Source organism: Neoarius graeffei, chromosome 6 (genome assembly GCF_027579695.1).
Source record: "Neoarius graeffei isolate fNeoGra1 chromosome 6, fNeoGra1.pri, whole genome shotgun sequence".
Taxonomy (NCBI): Eukaryota; Metazoa; Chordata; class Actinopteri; order Siluriformes; family Ariidae; genus Neoarius; species Neoarius graeffei.
The window spans coordinates 87,068,398-87,089,294 of record NC_083574.1 but is presented as its reverse complement, the minus strand read 5'-3'; the positions used below and the strand labels follow the sequence as shown (position 1 = coordinate 87,089,294).

Here is a 20,897-nt window from a genome sequence, read left to right as displayed (position 1 = left end):
CATATTACTGTCTGTAACTGTTTTGTCACTAAAGCGTTTTCTAAGATCATAATGTCTGATATTATTTTTTTTTTTACACACAATAAGCGCGTGTGCGTAAAGTTATAGTAAACCACCCCCCACCTTTTTTTTTTTTTTTTTGAGTCGCCGGACCCACCCACCTCCTGCGTTCCGGGACCTCCCACTTCACAAATTAAGCACTGCCTAAAATCATTACATAACTTATTTAAATAACTATAGGCCTATCATTAATAATAAAACACAGGTCAATCAAGTTTATCAAGCTGGCGATTTCACTCCAAATCAGCAAATCCATTGAATTCCTCATCCTCGGTGTCGCTTCTGAACAACTCTGCCAACTCCAGCGGCAGACGAAGCGCTGTTTCCTCTTCTTCTGCGTGGCTGTCGTCAGACTCAGCATTAGCTCTAGTTATTCCGCGGTGAAAAAAAAAAAAAACATATATACGTCGCACCGGAGTATAAGTCGCATGGCTAGCCGAACCATGAAAAAAAGTGCGACTTATAGTCCGAAAAATACGTTAGTTAGCTAGCTGGGTAAAGTTACTAGTCAGTCCATGTTAGACAGTTGGTTAATGAGATCAGTGTATATATTATAAACGTATATTAAGAGTTTGACAATTTAAAAACAAAATCCTGTCAGGTTAGCTCTCCGCTAGCTGGTTAATGATAGCAGGTAACCCTTATTAGCTAGCTGGCTAATATTGGCAATAACACTTTTTTTTTTAATTTATCAGTAGGTTACAACTTCCTAGAAATCTTGTCAGGTTAGCTTGTGTAAGCTAGCTGGCTAATGTTGATCAGTTAGTCCATGTTGGATAGCTGGCTAATATTTATCAGTAAATATTAAGCATGTATGAAAAGGGTTTGATATTTGACAAAACAAATCCTGTCATGTTAGCTACATGAAGTCCGTTCATGCTAGATTAGATAGATGGCTAAATGTTAGCAGTAAATATTATAAACTTCCCTTTTTTTTAATCCTGTCAGGTTAGCTGACTGCTCGCTGGCTAATGAGAGCAGGTAACGCTTATTAGCTAGCTGGCTAATGTTGGCTATAAATAACATGAACGTTTTATGACTAGGAAACAACTTTTCAGAAATCCTGTCAGGTTAGCTTGTGTAAGCTAGCTGGCTAACATTTAGTCCATGTTAGATAGCTGGCTAATGTTATCAATAAATACTGTAAATGTTTATGAAAAGGGTTTGACGTTAATTTTTTTTTTTTTAATCCTGTCATTGTTGGCTATGTAAAGTTAGTTCATGCTAGATTAGATGGATGGCTAAATGTTAGCAGTAAATATTTAACCTTTTTTTGTTTTGTTTTTAATTCCTGTCAGGTTGACACACATGAAGGATAGCTGCTGTTGGTCGTTAGCTGACGTTAGCAGTTTGTTCATGCTGAACCATCATTATTATTATTATTATTATTATTATTAGAGCGGCAGCTACAATTATCAACACCTTAATCTTTAGGCTGTTGCAAAAGTAGAAGAGACTTTCAATACGTAAATTGTGCATGAATAATTGCTCAAACTTCCACTGGAGGGGAAAAAGTCAATTACTCAGCGTATTCGATCACAAGACACCTTTTGTCCACAATTATCAACATCCAGATGATTATTTATAAACAAAATCGATATGTGGTATTAAATTAACAAAATAGGGGTTTTTTTATTTAAAATTTGTTTTGCATAGACTTGTATTTAGTACAAAATATCTTTTATATAAATATATGGATGTCGGCATTTACGTAAATGAGGAAGTAATTCTAATGTTTGTAAACAAATGAACTGATGTTTAACCTGCATCAGAAAATATTTTGTTCTACTTTAAGTATTTTCGTAGATCACATTTTAATCATTCGTCGTTTGTATTAATTTCTAGTTTTGTAGTTTACCAATAAATATCAACAGGCAATCAATATTGTAAGCACATGAAAATCCAGGTCAAAGGTCGCGTCTCATTCCTCGAACCAAAATATAAAATGTCGACTCATGTTTACAACAAACTGCAAAAAAGTACCATATTTTTCGGACTATAAGTCGCACTTTTTTTCATGGTTCGGCTGGCCATGCGACTTGTACTCCGGTGCGACGTATATATGTTGTTTTTTTGTTTTTGTTTTTTTCATCGCGAGAGGGCGCTATGTAGCTTTGCATGCAAGTATGTGCCGTGTACTCTATTAATACCACTGAAAGAAAAAAAATACCGTTACAACTGACAACAACAAAACAAATTAGCATTACAACAACGACTGAACAGAAATATGCCGCCAAAAAGAAAATCATATACTGCTGAATTCAAGCTGCAAGTAATTAAATATGCAGCCGAAAATGGTAATAGGGCAGCTGAACGAAAGTTTGGATGCAGTGAAAAACTTGTTAGGGACTGGAGAAAAGCGGAGGATAATTTGAAGGGAATGAAGAAAACAAAAAAAGCTAACGTTTAATGTTTTTATCTGATATGACGTTAACTGGCAGGCGCACTTTCTGCCTGTTTTTTTTTTCTCTGAGCGGTGGTTGTTGTTTTTTTCACTAGACGGTTGTTTTTACTACCGTACCTGTCTTTGGAGATGATATACCTATAGCCTACTTGGCCTCTGATTTGATGAAATAAAATTCAACAAAAATGAAGAATGACACTCCTCGATGATGACTACAGCTTTAATAACACAGATGAAAGAGCCATGGGGCGATAATAAGCCCTACCGGTAAAAATATTCTAAAAGCAAACTGATTAATGCATCAGTAATAGGCTACTAATATTAGTTGTTATAATAATAATAATATCGGCTATTAGTAATAACGATAGTGATAGTATTAAAGATGATAGTAGATGTTTAAAATAATCAGACTAGGCTACTTACAGGGCAAAGGGCGCGTTATCACTGCTCAGCTGTTCGTTTATTAAATAAACAATGCAGTCGCGCAGTAACCACGCGCTGCTTATCAGATAGAAGCACAGATTCTATGGATAGAATAACCCTTCAAAAAAGTGCGACTTGTAGTCCCGTGCGACGTGTTTTTTTTTTTTTTTGGTCTTCATAATGCATTTTTTGGCTGATGCAACTTAAACTCCGGAGCGACGTATAGTCCGGAAAATAAAATTCTGAATGGAATAGAAAAATCTGAATATTTCAAACATGTAATTTTTTTATACGCTAGGAATTTAATTCTGCTCTAATTCTATTTATTGCAGTCGGATTCCAAATACTCTCTATAAACATTCCATTCTGTTATGAATCAGAAAAAAAAATTATAAATCACAGCACTTTTTTTAAAGTACTTCAACAATGTTACACAAAAGTTGTAAATGTGCCTTAATTCCACAGGGTGTCGATAATGGTGGACGTCAGTGAAAGTGATCACTATTATCGACATCTCACACACACATGACTTCTCAAACGCGTGTTTAGATACAAAATGGCGGCTGTCAAATGAAAGGGTAAGAAACAAAGTAGGTTTCGACGAGGAGATCATGAAATATCTGTGCATTTGATCAGTAAAACCATGTCCATGATCTTTCCACCGTGCTTACCTGCGAAGATGACGTCTGGGTTTTCTGAAAAAATTGCTGATCGTGCTGAAAAAAATTCCATCTCCGGGAACGAGCTGCGTCATCAGATGACAAGGTCCAAGGGTGAAGCAGGTCTTCTGGTTGATTTTGATTAACCCATAATAACTGTTGTAACTGAAACTCACCTTTAAAAAGTTGTTTAATTGTAGTCGCCGCTGTAGTAGGAAATGGTTTGAACATTTCATGAACAGAGTTATTTTTGTTGGTTTTTTAAAAATCCTGTCGGTTAGTAGTTAGCTTATTTTATCTAGCGAGTATATGCACTTGAATGTAGTGTCCGTTATTCTTAATTAACAATGAAAGATTTGTGTGTGGTTTAACAGGACGGATTTTATCTGTGTAATAAGCACGGTTTTGTGCACTTAAGCCAGTTCCTTTCAATGCTGCTACTTTCTCAGAGCGTCACCCAGTCTGGTCATCTCCCGTGTGTGTGTTTGTTTTACTTGCCCTTTATGTATTTCGGCTTGTTCCAGGATTCCACACATTCCTCTTTTTGTTTTTTCTTTTTGTCGTTCCACTCCCCCGCCCTAGTTGATGCCTGTTGCATCAGGCTGCATACGACTCTCTCACGCTCCCTAATCACCATCACAGTAAACAGTTCAGCACAAGCAGCTGCGCGTGTGTGCGCGCACATGCGCGTGCACGTTTGTGCTTGCTACCTATTGAGGACTGGAATAATTTTTTTAACCAACAGATTTGAGGCTGTTTGAGGGATGAGATTTAGCTTCAGTGTTCAGGTTAGGGTTGGGGTCAGGTATTTAGTTGTGATGGTTAGGGTCAGACACTGGGGAATGCATTATATCAGTGAGTATCCCCATAAAGCTAGAAGTACAAGTGTGTGTGTGTGTGTGTGTGTGTTCAGAGAACTTTTCAATGTTAAACCAATCTTTTTGTTCATTGGTCGTGTTGTGTGCGCGCGCGCTCATGCAGCACACTGTTCCTAAATCATCATGTCATTATTGCCTGAAGTAGCATAGCTGGAATGTTGTTGGCATGTGTACGCAGGCATGTGTCACACACAGCTCCTTTCCTCTACTGACATCTGCTGGCAGAGTGAAAGTGTGTGATGTTTGGGGGGGGGTTGGTTTTTGGGTTTTTTTTTTTTAAATATATAAAGTGTCACAGAAAATGATTTGCGCTTTTTCCTGTACGCTAACCATGTCAGGCTTTGGGTCAAATTAGGTTTAACAGAGCGAAACCTGACCCCTCTCCTCTCTCTCCCTTCCTTCCTTACCTCCCTCCTTTCCTTTCTTCCCTTCCTCCCTCCCTCCCTCCCTCCCTTAGCCTAATTTGTTAGAGAAAGAAGTCTGTTTATACAAAATAACCGTGTGTGTGTGTGTGTGTACTCAGCATTACACCAAAGACGCTGATGGTCTGTGTACTCGATTGATCAAGCCAAAGCTCATGGAGGGAACAGTAGCAGCACAGGATGAGTTCTCCAGGAGTAAGTCAAGACCAACACATACACATTCCACATTTTCCACAACCAAGGTGCTGGTACTGGTTCCGGATCAGGATCTCAATCTGATTGATTGCATTGGTTTGAGAGGGTTTTTTGTTTTTCCCCTCCCCCCTACAATACTATATAACTCCTATATTGTACATTAAGTTTAAGGGCCTTTACACACCGGATACAGCGTGAAAAATGTGTGTGAAAGTATGCACACGGAGTACAATGCAGTTTTTCGCTGTGTAATATTCTCATTCTGTGTGAATGTACTCATGACATAAACAACAGTTCGAAAATATATACTGTATATTGACGTGAATCATTCACATAAAAAAAAAAAAACCCAGTGTGTGACGGCTTTAAGACTTTTTTTTTTCTTTCTTTAATAGAGCAGAAATGGAAATCGTGCAATAAGCATAAGATAAAACGGACACAAAAGGCCTAAGCATCCACTTTAAACCATCAAAAAGCTCGTATGCAGTGGCGTGCACAGATAGACACGAGGTGGTGCTCAAGCACCTGCCCCTCTGTCCAAAAAAGTGCCCTTTTGAATTTTTTTTTTTTTTTACAGTTTACTGAGGCCAATGTCGACATGATCTTTTAGAAAAGCCGCGGCATTAAAAGCGTGTGTGAAAATAATGTCCCGATGTGTGCCCCCTCCGCACACACACCGGACCTCTGTCTCTCTTGCTCTGTCATGTGAACAAGCGTGCAGTGCATTCAATGTGAGGTTGCAGCAGCATAGCGTCCCGGAAGCCACGGCCTTGTCGTAGCGCAGACAACACATCGGGCAGTCAGTCAGCTCTTCCCCTGCCCCACCAGCCAGGTAACACGTGAATCGAGTGAAAATGTATTGTTTGCCCTCTAAGCCCAAGCTGTAATTATTTTGTCGTGAAGTAGCCCGTCGCATACAGAAACAACTGCACATAAGTATTATATTTTTTGCTAGACCATTTTCAGATTTAGGAAAACAAAAATTTTTTTCTATTTTGTTCAACTAGAAATTCCTGGCAAAGTCAAAAAGGCTTGATGTAATAAATTAACATTAAGTGGTTGTTTTACACCTTTAAAAATTAAAACGGGTCAGTGGCGACCCGAACACGAGGAGGGTTAAATCTCAGACTTTTATAATAAGGTGTTCCACATGCGCAAAAAAGTGCCCTTTTTCCCCCCAGAGCACTTGCCCCCCAAAATGTCTGTGCACGCCACTGCTCGTATGTACAGTAAATGTATACATTTTGATTTGAGTGCGCTCTCACTCAAAACTAAATCAGAAATATGATCAAATTGGTATCATTTGTTTGGTTTTTGTCTTTTTTTTATAAATATGACGTGTTGAACTCACTGTAATGTCACTCCTACATAAAATATAAATTGCCTTCATGTTAGTTTAAAAAGCACCACGCTCGATTATTATTATTTCTAGGGCACAAACGTGAGATGACATGAGTTTTATTTCACTTTTTAAAATTGGAGGTCTGCTAATCTGAAACCAGTAATGTCATGGGATGAGGGATCTTATTATGTCGCCATGGCGATGTGTAGCAGTTATTAAAATGGGACATGAACAACTTGGAGGGTTTAAAAAAAAAAAAGTGTGATATTTTGGTCGTCATGGTGATGTAGTGTTGTCTCCTCACATCTCCAGAGTCCTCGGTTTGATCCTGAGCTCCACTGTGTGGAGTCTCGGCCAAGAAACGTGACCGATGTTAGATCGGATCTAATTAAAACTTTTCTGGGCTTTCAGTGGTGTAATGATGATGGATTTGTTTGGCTTCTCAAAGGTCAGAGTTCAGGTTTAGGGTCAAAGTTTTAGGACACGTGTCGTAACTGTCTTTCTGATTTCGACAGGTGGCTGGGCTCTCAACAGAAAGGACCTAAAACTCATTCAGACTATCGGCAAAGGAGAGTTTGGAGGTGTGTCATTGTGTTTCATCTCATCGTGGTGTGTGTGGACTGTTTTTATACTGTAAGTAACGTGTGTGTGTGTGTGTGTGTCCCCCAGATGTAATGGTAGGAGACTACAGAGGGACCAAGGTGGCGGTGAAGTGCATCAAACACGATGCCACGGCACAGGCCTTCATCGCCGAGGCTTCAGTCATGACGTAAGAAAATACTGCAAGTTTAATGATGCTTTTATGTACAAAAATGAATTTAATACAGAAAAATAAACTCTGAATATTTTACAATATGAGGCAAGATTCAGTGCAAAATTAACATCAGCAATCAGGGTGGTTTTATTTATTTATTTATTTTTTATAAAACTAACTAAAAATCATGATGTATCAGGAAAGTGTACTGTGACGCAATTTATCACAATATCAATATTATGTCTTCGTGCTGCCACGCCCTACTCTTATCTTATACACCCATAAATCCGTTGAATCACCAAGCTCTAAACTCCACACCTGATCAATCTGCTTTTATCAGGGAAATAATCAGCTTTTAATATCTTTATTACATTTTGGACATTGGATCCAAAGTGACATAAATGAAAACGTGCAGCAAAATACAGGTGTTATTTACCAGCTGGGAGGTCCGTATGGTGAAATACCGTGACCGAGGTCTTGAAAGTACTGAGCGAGGCCCTCTGGGCCAAGGTCAGTATTCAAGGCCGAGGTCACGGTACTTCACCATACGGACCGACCTTAAGCTGGTAAATAATATATTTATTTTCTTTACCAAATTCTAACAGAAAGCAAGAGCGCCCGAAAGGGAGAGCCGAGCCGCCATTTTGAATCCTCATTCACGGCTGTAATGCAAATGTCTTCCTCCTCGGTATACAAGTGCACTTCCATGGCAGGAAAAAGAAACTACATTTTGCCGCCTATGTAGTCCTCTATTTATACAAATAGGAGTCATTCAGGATTCAGCCATGTTTTTGCTCGACCAGAGTTCTACAGTATTATGACCTTTATATTGCATAAATAAAGCCATTTGGTGAAACTTTGAAGAAGAGATTGTACTGGTTTAAAGTTTTTACCTCACGTAATATTATGTATTAGGATAACATGGTCCAAAATGGGCCTCATTAACTAATTAGATGAAACTGTTAGCAAGTTAGAGGTTTTTAGCTTTCTCCTGAAATGTTTTCTTTTATTCTTCCTCAGGGTAGTAAAACTCGCTTTCGCTGTGAACACTGTCGTTATCGCTATCCATGCTGTAAAATTAATGCTATTCTTCTCAGAAATGCTGGCAAAAATTTAAGATTTTTGATAATCTTATAAATAAATCTTATTTTAAAAAAAAAAGATAAATGTTGACACAATGCTACTGGTGGTGTTTTTTTTTTTTTTTTTTTTTTTTTTTTTTTTGTGAACAAGCGAGTCGCCAGAGGTCCATAACCAGGGTCCGTACCATAGGATACAGACCCACTCACCAGCCAATCAGAGCGCAGGATTTGGACCACAAAAAAAAAAATTACCAGCTGGGAGGTCCGTATGGTGAAATACCGTGACCGAGGTCCTGAAAGTACTGAGCGAGGCCCTCTGGGTCGAGGTCAGTATTCAAGGCCGAGGTCACGGTATTTCACCATACGGACCGACCTTAAGCTGGTAAATAATATATTTATTTTTTTCTTTACCAAATGCTAACAGAAAACGAGAGCGCCCGAAAGGGAAAACCGAGCCGAGCCGCCATTTTGAATCCTCATTCACGGCTGTAATGCAAATGGCTTCCTCCTCGGTATACAAGTGCACTTCCATGGCAGGAAAAAAGCTACATTTTGCCACCTATGTAGTCCCCTATTTATACAAATAGGAGTCATTCAGGATTCAGCCATGTTTTTGCTCGGCGTTAGCAAGTTAGAGGTTTTTAACTTTCTCCTGAAATGTTTTCTTTAATTTCTTCTTCCTCAGGGTAGTAAAACTTGCTTTCGCTGTGAACACTGTCGTTATCGCTATCCATGCTGTAAAATTAATGCTATTATACTGAGAAATGCTGGCAAAAATTTATAAGATTTTTGGTAATCTTAAATAAACCTTATTTAAAAAAAAAAAAAGAGAGAAAAATGTTGACAAAAAATGCTACTATGTTTGTTGTTGTGAACGAGCGAGTCGCCAGAGGTCCGTAACCAGGGTCCATACTGTAGGATACGGACCCGCTCGCCAGCCAATCAGAGTGCAGGATTTGGACCGTGAAAAAAATTATTCAATATTTATATTTTATATATTTAATTAGTGCAAATCAGAGAGAATCTGTTCGTAAATGTTTTTGCTACTACTGAGGGTGATGTGGGTGTTGCACACTTCTGAATTAAAGAGTAAATAAGGCGCTACTGCACTTTTTCTTCCCTATTTGTATTCCAAGAAATCATATTTCCTGTTAGCTGTGCCTGTTGTTGGAATAAGTGTGTTTTTGTGTGCGTGTAGGCAGCTGAGGCACACTAACCTGGTGCAGCTGCTGGGAGTGATCGTGGAGGAGAGGGGCAGCCTCTTTATCGTTACAGAGTACATGGCCAAGGTGAGCAACACTTGATGCTAAAGCTATGAGCTGTGTGTCTCTCACACACACCATCATGCCTCTTCCACCCAGTGTCTGTCTAAGGGTTAATCCTCAGCTTTAAGTGGTTTGATTGGACATTTCAGACTGAGTGAAGTCTAATTTGTGCACATCACTGATATCCAAGAGAGACACGCAAGTGTTATAGGCCACTGTGGACATTGTGATTCCGTTTAAAGCAGTGCTTCTCAACCACTGGGTCACGAAGCACCATCTAGTGGGCTGTGGATTTTTTATTTTTTAAAAGTTTGAAGCCAAATACTAGATAGTTCAGGATGTCTTGGTGTCCCAAATCTGGTAGCTGGTTTGACGTACACCTTTCAAGTGGAATAAATACAGTTTGGGGTAAATTAAGAAGAATAAGACTTTATTTTTGTCACATTAGTCCTCTACATTTAACTCATGCGCACACAGAGCGCGTGCGTAGTGGGCAGAATAAATAAATGCATTTGTGGGATAATTCTATGGATCTGTGATGCCTGCTGGAAGAGAATAGCAGGGAGGATTGGGACCCGAGCGGCTGTGGTTTGTTTACACCCAATAATAAAACGTGTAGTGTCCTAGCAATCATCGCAAAGACAAACAAAAAACCCAGAAATGCCTCATTACCTGGGAATAAACGATACAGGATTTATCTTGTGTCCTGATCCCCAGATCTTTAACCCAGCCACATGTAAAAAGTTGCAGTCCTCCACACTCTTCCAGGTTTTCATCTGTGTCAGTGTAGAACGATGTCTGCAGCACCAGGTAGTTTTAGATGCCGGGGAACTCAACAGATGGATAATTTTCCAACTCCTAATGAGTGAAAAGTTCACGATAAGTTGATCAGCAGAGCTGGTGGGGTCGTGCATGTACAGGTACAAATAATTACAAATACAAAAGACTAAAAATATACACAATCTTGGGGGGGGACACTTAATCAATCTGTTAATTATCTTCACATTAAGTTAATTAATAGTATGCATAACTGTCGTCTTTTGTATTTAGCTCCGGCTATGATGGGATCAAAATTTATTCTACTAATCAAATTTAGCTAGTAAAATTTTCTTTCATAGGAAAAATCATTCTTTGTTAGTGTGTAAGGATCTAATCTAACGGCTAAAAAAGTGGTTTCTGTATCCACTTGTTTTGAGTGAACTTCTTGGTTTTAATAACTTGCTTGTTTGCTGAACACTAACATGGCAATAAGTTCTTGTGTTAATGAACCAGACTCCACTTTTGGATCATTAATCCCTTTTGACTGAGAATGACCTGCATGCATGAGTTTATTTTAGCTTCTGGCACGTCCATACAGTGTTAAATGCAATACCTACAATTTAAAAAGTTTGTATTTGTTTAATTCCTGGGCTCCCATCTGTAACAGGGAGTGATATTGCATTTCATTAATACGTTTTTACAATAAATTATTAGATTCTAACAGAATAGATGAACCAAAGTAATTGGGGATCTTTTTTAATAGGCCCTGACTCGTAATAAGCATGAATAGGTGGGTCTTAAAGTAGAAAAGTTTGCGTACTGCTGGTTTAAAGAACAGATCGTGTCTGTAATACGTGAGAGATTAATGTCTCCTGAGATAAACCGACTCCATTAATCTGCCCCCTCTGTGACCCTGTATGTACCTGCTCATTTCATGGGTCTGCTATCTGGATTAACAAAATATTACATTTTAATTAAGAACTTTAAAGATTCAAGTTCAGGAATCAGATTGAAATCTGTTTAGAATGATTCATGGAGCAACTGGGTTCATTTATAGCTGCAGCTTCAGTCACTTCTGAGTTGGGATTACTAAACTGGAGTCTCTCTCTCTCTCGAATGCTGTTTATCCCCCTGTCTCTCTCACTCGTCTCACTCTGCCCCCTTTTCTTGCTCTCGTGCGCTCTCTCATTCTGCCCCTTTGTCTCATGCCCTGTCTCACTCTGCCCTCTTCTCTCTCTCTCCCCCTCCCCCTCTCTCTGCCTCACTCACTCCCTGCCCCTCTGTCTGTCTCACTCTGCCCCACCCTTCTCTCTCTCTCTCCCCTCTCTGTTGCTCCCTGCCCCCCTCTCTCATGCTCGGTCCCATTCTCCCTCTGTCTGTCTCCCTCTCACACTCACTCTGCTCTCCTCTCTCTTCCTCTCTCTCATTCTGCTCTCCCCTCCCTCTCTCACTCTGCCCCTCTCTTCTGCTCTCTCATTCTGTCCCTCTGTCTCTCTCTCTCATGCTGTCTTGCGCTGCCCCTCTTTCTCTCTCTCATATGCTGTCTCACTCTGTCCCATTCTGCCCGTCTGTGTGTCTCTCTCTCACGCTGCCCCTTGTTGTCTCACTCTGTCCCATTCTGCCCTTGTCTGTGTCTCTCTCTCTCTCTCTCTCTTGCTCTCTTATGCTGCCCCTCTCTTTCATATGCTGTCTCACTCTGTCCCATTCTGCCCCTCTGTCTCTCTCTCCGCTGCCCCCCTCTCATATGCGGTCTCACTCTGTCCCGTTCTGCCCTTCTGTGTGTCTCTCATGCTACCTCTTGCTGTCTCACACTCTGTCCCATTCTGCCCGTCTGTGTGTGTCTCTGTCTCTCTCTCTCATATGCTCTTACGCTGCCCCTCTCTTTCATATGCTGTCTCACTGTCCCATTCTGCCTCTCTCTCTCTCCTCGGTGCCCCCTTCTCTCATATGCTCTCTCACTCTGTCCCATTCTGCCCCTGTCTGTGTGTGTGTCTCTCTCTCTCTCTCTCTCTCTCTCTGTCTCTCTCTCTCTGTCTGTCTCTGTAACAGGGCAGTTTAGTGGACTACCTGCGCTCGCGAGGGCGCACTGTGCTTGGGGTTGAGTGCCTACTCAAATTCTCACTGTGAGTTTTGCTGCCTGCATACAGAAGCTTCATTTTCATCCCTGTTATTGTTGAACCATCTGGAGCAGCCATCTACTCTTCACCCCCCACCCCTCTCTCTCTCTCTCTGTCTCTCTCTCTCTCTCTCTCAGTGATGTGTGTGAGGCGATGGAGTACCTCGAGGCCAACAACTTTGTGCACAGGGACCTCGCGGCACGGAACGTTCTGGTATCTGAGGACAACATTGCTAAAGTGAGCGACTTCGGTCTGACCAAGGAGGCGTCGTCCACTCAGGACACGGCCAAGCTGCCTGTTAAATGGACGTCACCCGAGGCACTTCGAGAGAAGGTTATATCCAAACACATGGAGAAAAAAAAGTGTTATAAAGCAGAAAAGACCATGATGCTCTGATATACAGATCGATATCTCTGTGTAACTGTAGACAGTTTATTATTAATTACAGTATGTTTATGAATCCACACCTTTCTCCATTTACAGCAAAAGAGAGGTGGTTAGAGAGATTTAGAAAAGGGGAAATGGTGCGATTGTCAATGCTGTAAAACTCACTCAATCCTGGGTTAGTGAGTGGAATGTGGAGCTTTTAAAAGAGTCCAGATCAGTCCGGTCTGATCTTCATTACTGTTTTCTGACTTTTTCAGAGGTTTTCCACCAAGTCTGACGTGTGGAGTTACGGCGTCCTGCTCTGGGAGATCTACTCCTTCGGCCGTGTGCCTTACCCCAGAATTGTAAGAGACTTTGTCCTGTTGTTTAAGCTAATTGACACTATTTCAGCTTTGGAGAAAGTTTGTCTTCTGAGCAAAAACCCTGTGTAGGATTTGGTGCAGTATTTATTTGTCCACTAGAGGGCAGTGGACACTTTATGAATGCACAAGTTATTGAGTTTCATGTTGAAGTAAACTTTTGAGGCGACGTTACCTGTAGCCTTGTATTCCTAACCTGAATTATTCAGCAGACGTCTGTGGGTTTTTTTTTTCCTTTTTAAATGAAACCTGCAGTGGTTTTGAGTTAACCTGGGAAATCCCATGCTGCTTTGCACAATCGTTCCGATCTGAAAAGACAGCATGGAAACTATGGTCTAAAGGCTCGCCTGAGTTAGGGAGCCAATCAGAGAGTGGGGAGGGGTGGAAAGACGGTGACGCGTACTACTCGACAAACGGAAGCTTGTAGTTTATTTGGGACTGTTTACGGATCACATTTAACATGGCGGCGAGCGATACGAACCAAACTTTCGATCAAGCTTTAGACACTGTTCTGAATAGTTTAGAGCGAAAGTTTGTTTTAAAAAAAGAACAGCATTTGGCTTTACAGTCTTTCTTCGTCGCTCTAACTACGTCACCAGGTACAACTGCCATGATTGGCCATGGGCTATGTATACGCCAAATGATAGACATTCGCAACGTCCAATAAACGGCCGTTGACAATCGTAAACCACACCTCCCCTACGAGAAATTCAGTAGGCGGATTCCAGACCATATTTCACTTGTGATATGGTCTGGTGTTAACCAGACTAGTTTTGAGTCTCGTCTTTATCCTAAACGGATTTGTTAGCTCATAGGCTGTAGCCGATGAGCTATTGGCATCACCCGTTCGCAATTCACAAAAATCGCTACTCCTTCCTGAGTTTTCAATAGATTTTGATTCTGATTGATTGGAAGATCGAATTGTTCTCATGAACAACAACTTGGCTAATTATAAACGAGTCTGGTTTTTCATGGTACGACCGTGTGAGCGACTGCGTCGCTGATGCTCTGGTTAAACTGTGCAAACGAGTATGATGGAAATTCAAATCTGCAAGCGAGAGGTTTCAGGATGAGACTGACACAAAAGGAAGCTTAACAGACTTGTGCTTATTGAGTTTTATCCAACTTTCAGACACTGGAACAACTTAATTTAATAACTGTTCAATCAGTTCTCTTTGTAGCGCAGGCGAAAAAATTACTGAGTTAAGGTGAAGCACCTCGGGGTCAGACTCCTCAGGAAGAGCGTTTAAAGGAGAACTAAAGGCAAAAAATTTTTTAATCATGGATGCAAACGGCGCGCCTTTTGGCGGATGCCGCCTTTTTCACGGCTGTCTGGGGGACTTGTGTGAATCGTGCAGATCCGATGAGGTTTTTTTTTTTTTTTTTGGGCACGTTGGAGTGTCTGATTATAATTTCAACAAAGTAAATTCTGTATTAAAATTACTAAATAAGCAAATGCCGTTACATTCCATGAAACATAGGAAGTACAAGTATGAGAAGAAAACAGTAAATCAGAAAGCTGAGCACGTAAAGCCAATTGGCTGTGCGCCATTATCTGCTGCTGGCTGCACTTCACTGCACGCGCAAGGATTTCCATCAGTCCAACGTAAGTTACGCAGCCAATTGGCTTTACGTGCGCAGCTTTCTGATTTACTGTTTTCTTCTCATACTTGTACTTCCTATGTTTCATGGACTGTAACGGCATTTGCTTATTTAGTAATTTTAATACAGAATTTACTTTGATGAAATTATAATCAGACACTCCAACCCCACCCACCCCCCCACCCAAAAAAAAAAACCTCATCGGATCTGCACGATTCACACAAGTCCCCCGTGAAAAAGGCGGCATCCGCCAAAAGGCGCGCCGTTTGCATCCATGTTACTCAAAATTCTATTTCTCATTTTATTAAATATCGGAATGCATTTTTGATCGCTATTTTGTCGCTGCTATAGCAAGTTGAGTGTTTGAAATATGCCCTGTAATACATCAGTCCATATGTCAAAGCGACGGCCGTAAACGAGATTCGTTGAGACCTGTGCGAGACATCGTAGGACGGAAGTAAAACGTACAGCGCAAATCAAAGCAACCGACATCTGCCGATCGAACGCTGACGTAATCAAGCCGGAAGTTTTGTTTGTTTTGATAGCAATCAGGAAAGTTTGGGGAAAAAAAAGTAGGCAGTAATCGTCATTTAAACTCGTTTTTGTGCAATACTTCGTTTGGAAAACAGTTTTCAAAACGGCAGCGCTGACCCTTCACGTTTCAAAGTTTTGTGAAGATCGCGCGGATAAGCGACGCCTGCCGTGGACCAAACGAACTAAATTCAACATGGTTAAAAACCGAACAGGCCGATAAGTACAATGTTTAATTGCCAATACGAGTCACGATATAAGGTTACTAAAACCGAAAATGTAATTGAATAACACGTTAATTAAGAAATAAAGCAAGTTTAAAAATGATTTCAGTTCCCCTTTAATGCTAGTCCCTGAACACTGGGCTGTGTGCAGAGAGAGTGCTGATTAAAAAAAAAAAAAAGCACTAGTTTAAAATTTGCTGTTGGAAAACCATGGCATTCCAGAGAGAGTATTTTATTTTATTTTTTTTTCCTCTCAAAAATCTCATTTTACCGTTCTAGTTTTCACGCCAGCTACCAAGTCCACTGTTTTACTCCGAGGTTGCCAGCTGGTCCGATGCATAAAGTTTAAATTGACATCACAGTTGCTTTAAAAATCTTTAATGTGTGTGTCTTGTACGAAGTGAAGACTTGAGCCTTGTGTTTGCGTGTTTAGCCTCTGAAGGAGGTGGTGCCGCGGGTGGAGAAGGGCTACAAGATGGACTCGCCGGACGGCTGCCCCGCTGTGGTCTACGACCTCATGAAGCAGTGCTGGACCCTGGACCCGGTGATGCGGCCTTCGTTCCGTATGCTGCGTGAAAAGCTGCAGCACATCAGAGCTAAAGAACTCTATCTGTGAAGTGGAGGGGGGGCCACGCGCACGCTTTTTACCTGTGAGGAGGCGGGTAAAGACGCAGCGGGCGCCCGCCACATCGAGCAGCGTCTCAGGCTCCGGCTTGTCCTTTCATTCGTCTTTTGGGACTTTTTTTTTTTTGGACTGTTAAATTGGACACACTCGTGCTGTGTTTCTGTGGGGAGTGAAAGCTTATTTAGGAGTGTGTGCGTTAAAGCGCGTATTGTGTCCTGATTGTGCTCTGCCTTCTTTGTCTTTATTATACCATGCTGACGTCCTTTTGCCTAAAAGTATTTGCCCCTGGCATAACCCTGCCCCCTTTTCTCTGTTTGTTGCTGGATGAAGGCTGGCCTTTTCTCCATTGTTTTGTCAGGTGCATTTTCTTTTCTTTCTTTCTAACACCCTCTGTTTCTCTTTCTCCAGAGTTTTCATCTCTCTCCTTCCTGTGTCTTTTGTGTGTGTGTGTGTGAGAGAGAGTGAGTGAGGCGTTCGTTCTGTGCCTGAGTGCCTCCAGATGGCAGGACTGATGCCTCTTGCGTCCCCCTCCTCTGTCACATGGACTTGTTTTTGTTTTTATTCCATTTTTAAGTCTTTTTTTTTTTTTTTAAACGATCGCCTTTTTTGTTGTTTTTGTCTGTGTTTATTTGCTGTCTCCCCACGTCAATCAACATCTGACCTGGGACAAGTGCAAGGAGCTGGAACGATGCACAAATTCTCGCACACACACATGCATAATTATGTACAAACCCACACACACATTTACACATGCATTTCCCAGTAGAGCTCAAACTGCGGCGGCCAAAACGGGACACACAAAGCAGTTTACCCAGAAACCCTTGGGACACGGGGGTGGATGGATCCGAATACGGTAGAACTATTCGTGCGTGAGCTTGTTTTATATTAAAATGTATTTAAAGGACTAAAAATAACCTGAAAAAAAAGGCAGAGAAGACTCAACTGACGGAGATGTGCAGAGGTGAATGGATGGATGGACGAGTGAGTGAGAGAGGGAGGGAGGCTTGGGGTTAATCTGTCAGTGCTTTCAATGTTCTTTGTTTGATTATGCTGCCATGATTACGAATAAATCATTCCATCAGACCAGCGTGCGGACAGTACGAGTGCAAATGTGTATGAGGCCAAAAGGGGAGGGGACAAACTCAGAAATTGACTAAATAACACACTGGTGTTTGTGTGCGCACACAGCGATAAATGTGGTTGTTTAGGCTTTGGTAAAAAATTACCCTTCATTAAGCCACACCCCCAGTGGTTATTAATGTTGTGTCTCGAGCCTAGAACAAGACTTGATGAATTGCTATACATGTATGGAGCAATACAGTCGAAAGTTACAGCACCAGAGTAACAATTTTGTATGCAGTTTGCACTAAAAGGGTTTAAAAAAAAAAAAAAAACTGGAGGTACTGCAGACTTAAATTTGTAAACTAACACTACGTTCACACTGCAAAGCTTAATGCTCAATTCCGATTTTTTTGTGAAATCCGATTTTTTTGTGAGGTCGTTCACATTAACAAATATATGCGACTTGTATGTGATCCTCAGTATGAACGAAAAGCGACCTAAAAGTGTTCCGCATGCGCATTGCAGGATACGACGACGTCACACGCAGTGAGCATGGCCAGTGTTTACGGAAGTAACCTAAAGTTTCCTGTGTATGACAGTAGCCAGCATGGAGTACCTGGCGATGATGCAGTTGTTGCGACGGAGCCAGAACATGCACAATAGCCTGATGTTAAGGAGGAGGTTGAGAAGGAAGAGGGCAGGGGTTTTGGCTCAGGCGTTCTGCGGGGTAGTGACTGCAACCTCCGTTCAAAGGAACATCAAAGCCATGTTGTAACTTTTTTTGAGAGACCCGCCGCCTACTTCAGCGCAGAATAGTGACGTCCGTGGCTTGTTGATGACGTGTAAGTCGGATGAATTCGACCTGGCGGTTCAGACTGAAGTCGCATATGAAAAGATCGGATAGGAATCAGAATTAGGACCATATATCCAAACGGCCTGGGTCGGATTTGAAAAAATCGGATCTGTCGTTCATATTGTCAATAAAAGATCGGATACAGGTCACATATGGGCGAAAAAATCGGATTTGAGTCACTTCAGCCTGCAGTGTGAACGTAGTGTAAATGATATGGCTGTACTGTGATGAAACACATCACTGCTGGTGTTAATATGGACAAAATTGCCTTTTTTTTTTTAAATAAAAATCTGCATTTTACAGGTTGAAAAATGGCTCAAAATGCAGCCTGCTGGTCGAAATCATCCTGAACCTTTAAAGTGCATATTCTGGACCAATTTCATGGGATTTTTTTATATGAAAGAATGTCCCTTTACACACTCATCCAGAAGGGTAATTTTGCACAAGGCCGTCTGTCTACAGCAGAAAAAAATAAAATAAAACGCGTCTGGAAAAATCCCAATGGAGTCTGGAGCCAGATTCGTGACGTCACCTGCGGAAGCGCCAGCAGGCTGTGTGAGCTTTGCACGGTTTCAGTGCACAGCCTGTGTAGACCAAGCGCTCCCATTTCTCTCTTTGTCCGGTCTTTTGGAAAACGATGAGTACTAATCCCATCAAGATTGGTGTTGCTACACCCTCCTACGATACATCTGTTAACCATTTTAATAATTACGCGATAACGTTGAAGAAATTTGCAGAAAACCACCAGGTCATTTTCTCATTAACAAACCAGCGCTGACGTAGGATTCAGAAGGAGGCGTCCCGCACGCGACGTCACGAAAATCAGTGTTTGCCAGGAAATCCAAATACAAAGTTTTTTCAGAGGCGGACCAATTCGCCTCAAACGGCTCGATTTCAACTGAATTTTTCTGGTATTGCGCAAGGTAAAAAAAAAAATTTGTGAAAAATGTGACACACATTTGACCAAAGTTTAATATAAAATAGGAGAATTACATTGATCTTGCTCCTGAATTTACCCGTGATACTCACTTTAAAGGCCAATACTGATGTAGAGTTGATCGTTTGGTGCTTTTCTATTTTTTTTTTTCCCCTTTAAATAAAAAGGAATGCTAACAGCCTCTAGTCAGCCCCCCTAAACCAATCGACGGTTGCTGATCATGACTCATCATTCACAGGAGTGAGTGTACGCTATTTCTCTTCGAAGCCCTTCTCCATCCCTGCCTCAGCCCCTCCTTGCACGTTGCCCACTTTTTAGCATTTTTCATCAAAATCAGAGTTGGAGTTACACTTGAAGCTCAAATCTGTCAAAAAGGCCAACAGTATGATCCGTCAGCAAGCTGTGTCGAGGAGAATCTTTGTTCTAGCATTTCCGAACGGTTAATATGACCTGCAAGTTGTATCCCACTGGCTTGTACTGCACCTGACCTTGTTTTATCACTGATTTTCAACGTCTGTATCTAGACATTATACAGTTAACATCGCCGTGGAGCAGACGCGTGGTTTATTTGATTGGTATGCTGTCAGAGTGCATCATTGTGCTTGTCTCTGCCACATGAACATCAAGCAATCCCAAATAAATAAGTGAAGTGAGAATGGCATCACTTTCGTTGTGTGTGTGAAAGTAGGAGGTAGGCGGAAGCAGTTGGCAAGCTGGTAAGTTTCCTCATTAAACATCAAATGGGTATAAAAACACCAAGTGTGTGTTTTGAAATGGTCTTGATGCACGATAAATGTACTGATTAAAAAGTTCAAAGCAGCCCATAATTTCAAATTATATATTTTAGATGTTATGACAGTATTTTGAAAGCAGGTCTTTTTTTGCTGTAAGGAGGTAGAGGCCACACCTCCTCCACAGACCATCACAAAGGTCACGTGTGACTATAACACACAGAGGTCATGCCTTCTTCACCGAGGCTGATGGAGATGATCAATTACGTCAGTTCCCCTTGTGCCGCCAAAACCACTGTGACCCATCAAGGAAGGCATGGATTCAAGACCTCTGAAGATGTGCTGTGGTATCTGGCACCAAGATGTTGGCAGCAGATGCGGCCTCCATGGAGATGATTTGTTTGTCTAGTAAATCCCACAAATGCTCAGTCACTACCATTAGGGCAGCGGTTCTCAAGCTTTTCTGCTTTTAGCCCCACCTATTCATACTTGTAATGAGTTGGGGCCCGTTAAAAAAGACCCCCAATTATTTTTGCTCATCTATTCTATTAGAATCTAATAATCTTTTGTAAAGTGTATTAATGGGATGCAACATCACTCCCTGTTACAGATGGGAATAAAATAAATGCAATAAAAAATTTCGATTGTAGATATTGTATTTAAAACTGTACGGATGTGCCAGAAGCCAAACCACGCTTCCAGGTCATTCTCAGTCAAAAGGGATTAATGATCCAAAAGTGGAGTCTGGTCCATTAACACAAGAACTTATTGCCATGTTTGTGTCCAGCAAACACGCAAGATATTAAAACCAAGTTAACTCAAAAGAAGTGGATATAGAAACCACTCAATGGGATTAGATCCTAAGGCGACTCATTTTAGATTTTTCGGATCACGGATCCGCCGCTGGCAGTTAAATACTACCGGTAGAAAAATAAAAAATCTGTGCCTATTTTTATTTTAACCGCCGAAATGTAAAAAAAAAAAAGTCAAATTTTTCTTATAACAGCACTGTATCCCTGGTACTAGGTCATATTTCTTTAAGTAAAAAGTATTAGAATCGCAAATACAAACGACAATGTGTGTTGTGTGTATATATATCCACTTCAGCCGAGTCCGAAAACGAAACTATTTACGACATTTGAGTATTCACTTGAATGTTTTTATGGTATTTACGACAGTGTCAAGCTCGTGCTGACCATGGCTGACGCTGACAGCATGGATTCCGA

The 20,897-nt window shown here is 41.1% G+C and overlaps 1 protein-coding gene across 1 annotated transcript in view; it reads left to right on the top strand.

Moving 5' to 3' along the window:
* Window positions 1-17,171, top strand: part of LOC132888140 (tyrosine-protein kinase CSK) — a 121,370-nt gene extending 104,199 nt beyond the window's left edge. The window contains exons 6-13 of the mRNA XM_060924163.1: window positions 4,948-5,041; window positions 6,899-6,964; window positions 7,053-7,152; window positions 9,418-9,508; window positions 12,293-12,366; window positions 12,498-12,693; window positions 13,005-13,091; window positions 15,897-17,171. Coding sequence (XP_060780146.1) covers window positions 4,948-5,041; window positions 6,899-6,964; window positions 7,053-7,152; window positions 9,418-9,508; window positions 12,293-12,366; window positions 12,498-12,693; window positions 13,005-13,091; window positions 15,897-16,079 — 891 coding nt within the window. The 3' untranslated portion in view covers window positions 16,080-17,171. The remainder of the gene's footprint in view (window positions 1-4,947; window positions 5,042-6,898; window positions 6,965-7,052; window positions 7,153-9,417; window positions 9,509-12,292; window positions 12,367-12,497; window positions 12,694-13,004; window positions 13,092-15,896) is intronic.
* The last annotated feature ends 3,726 nt before the right edge of the window (window positions 17,172-20,897 follow it).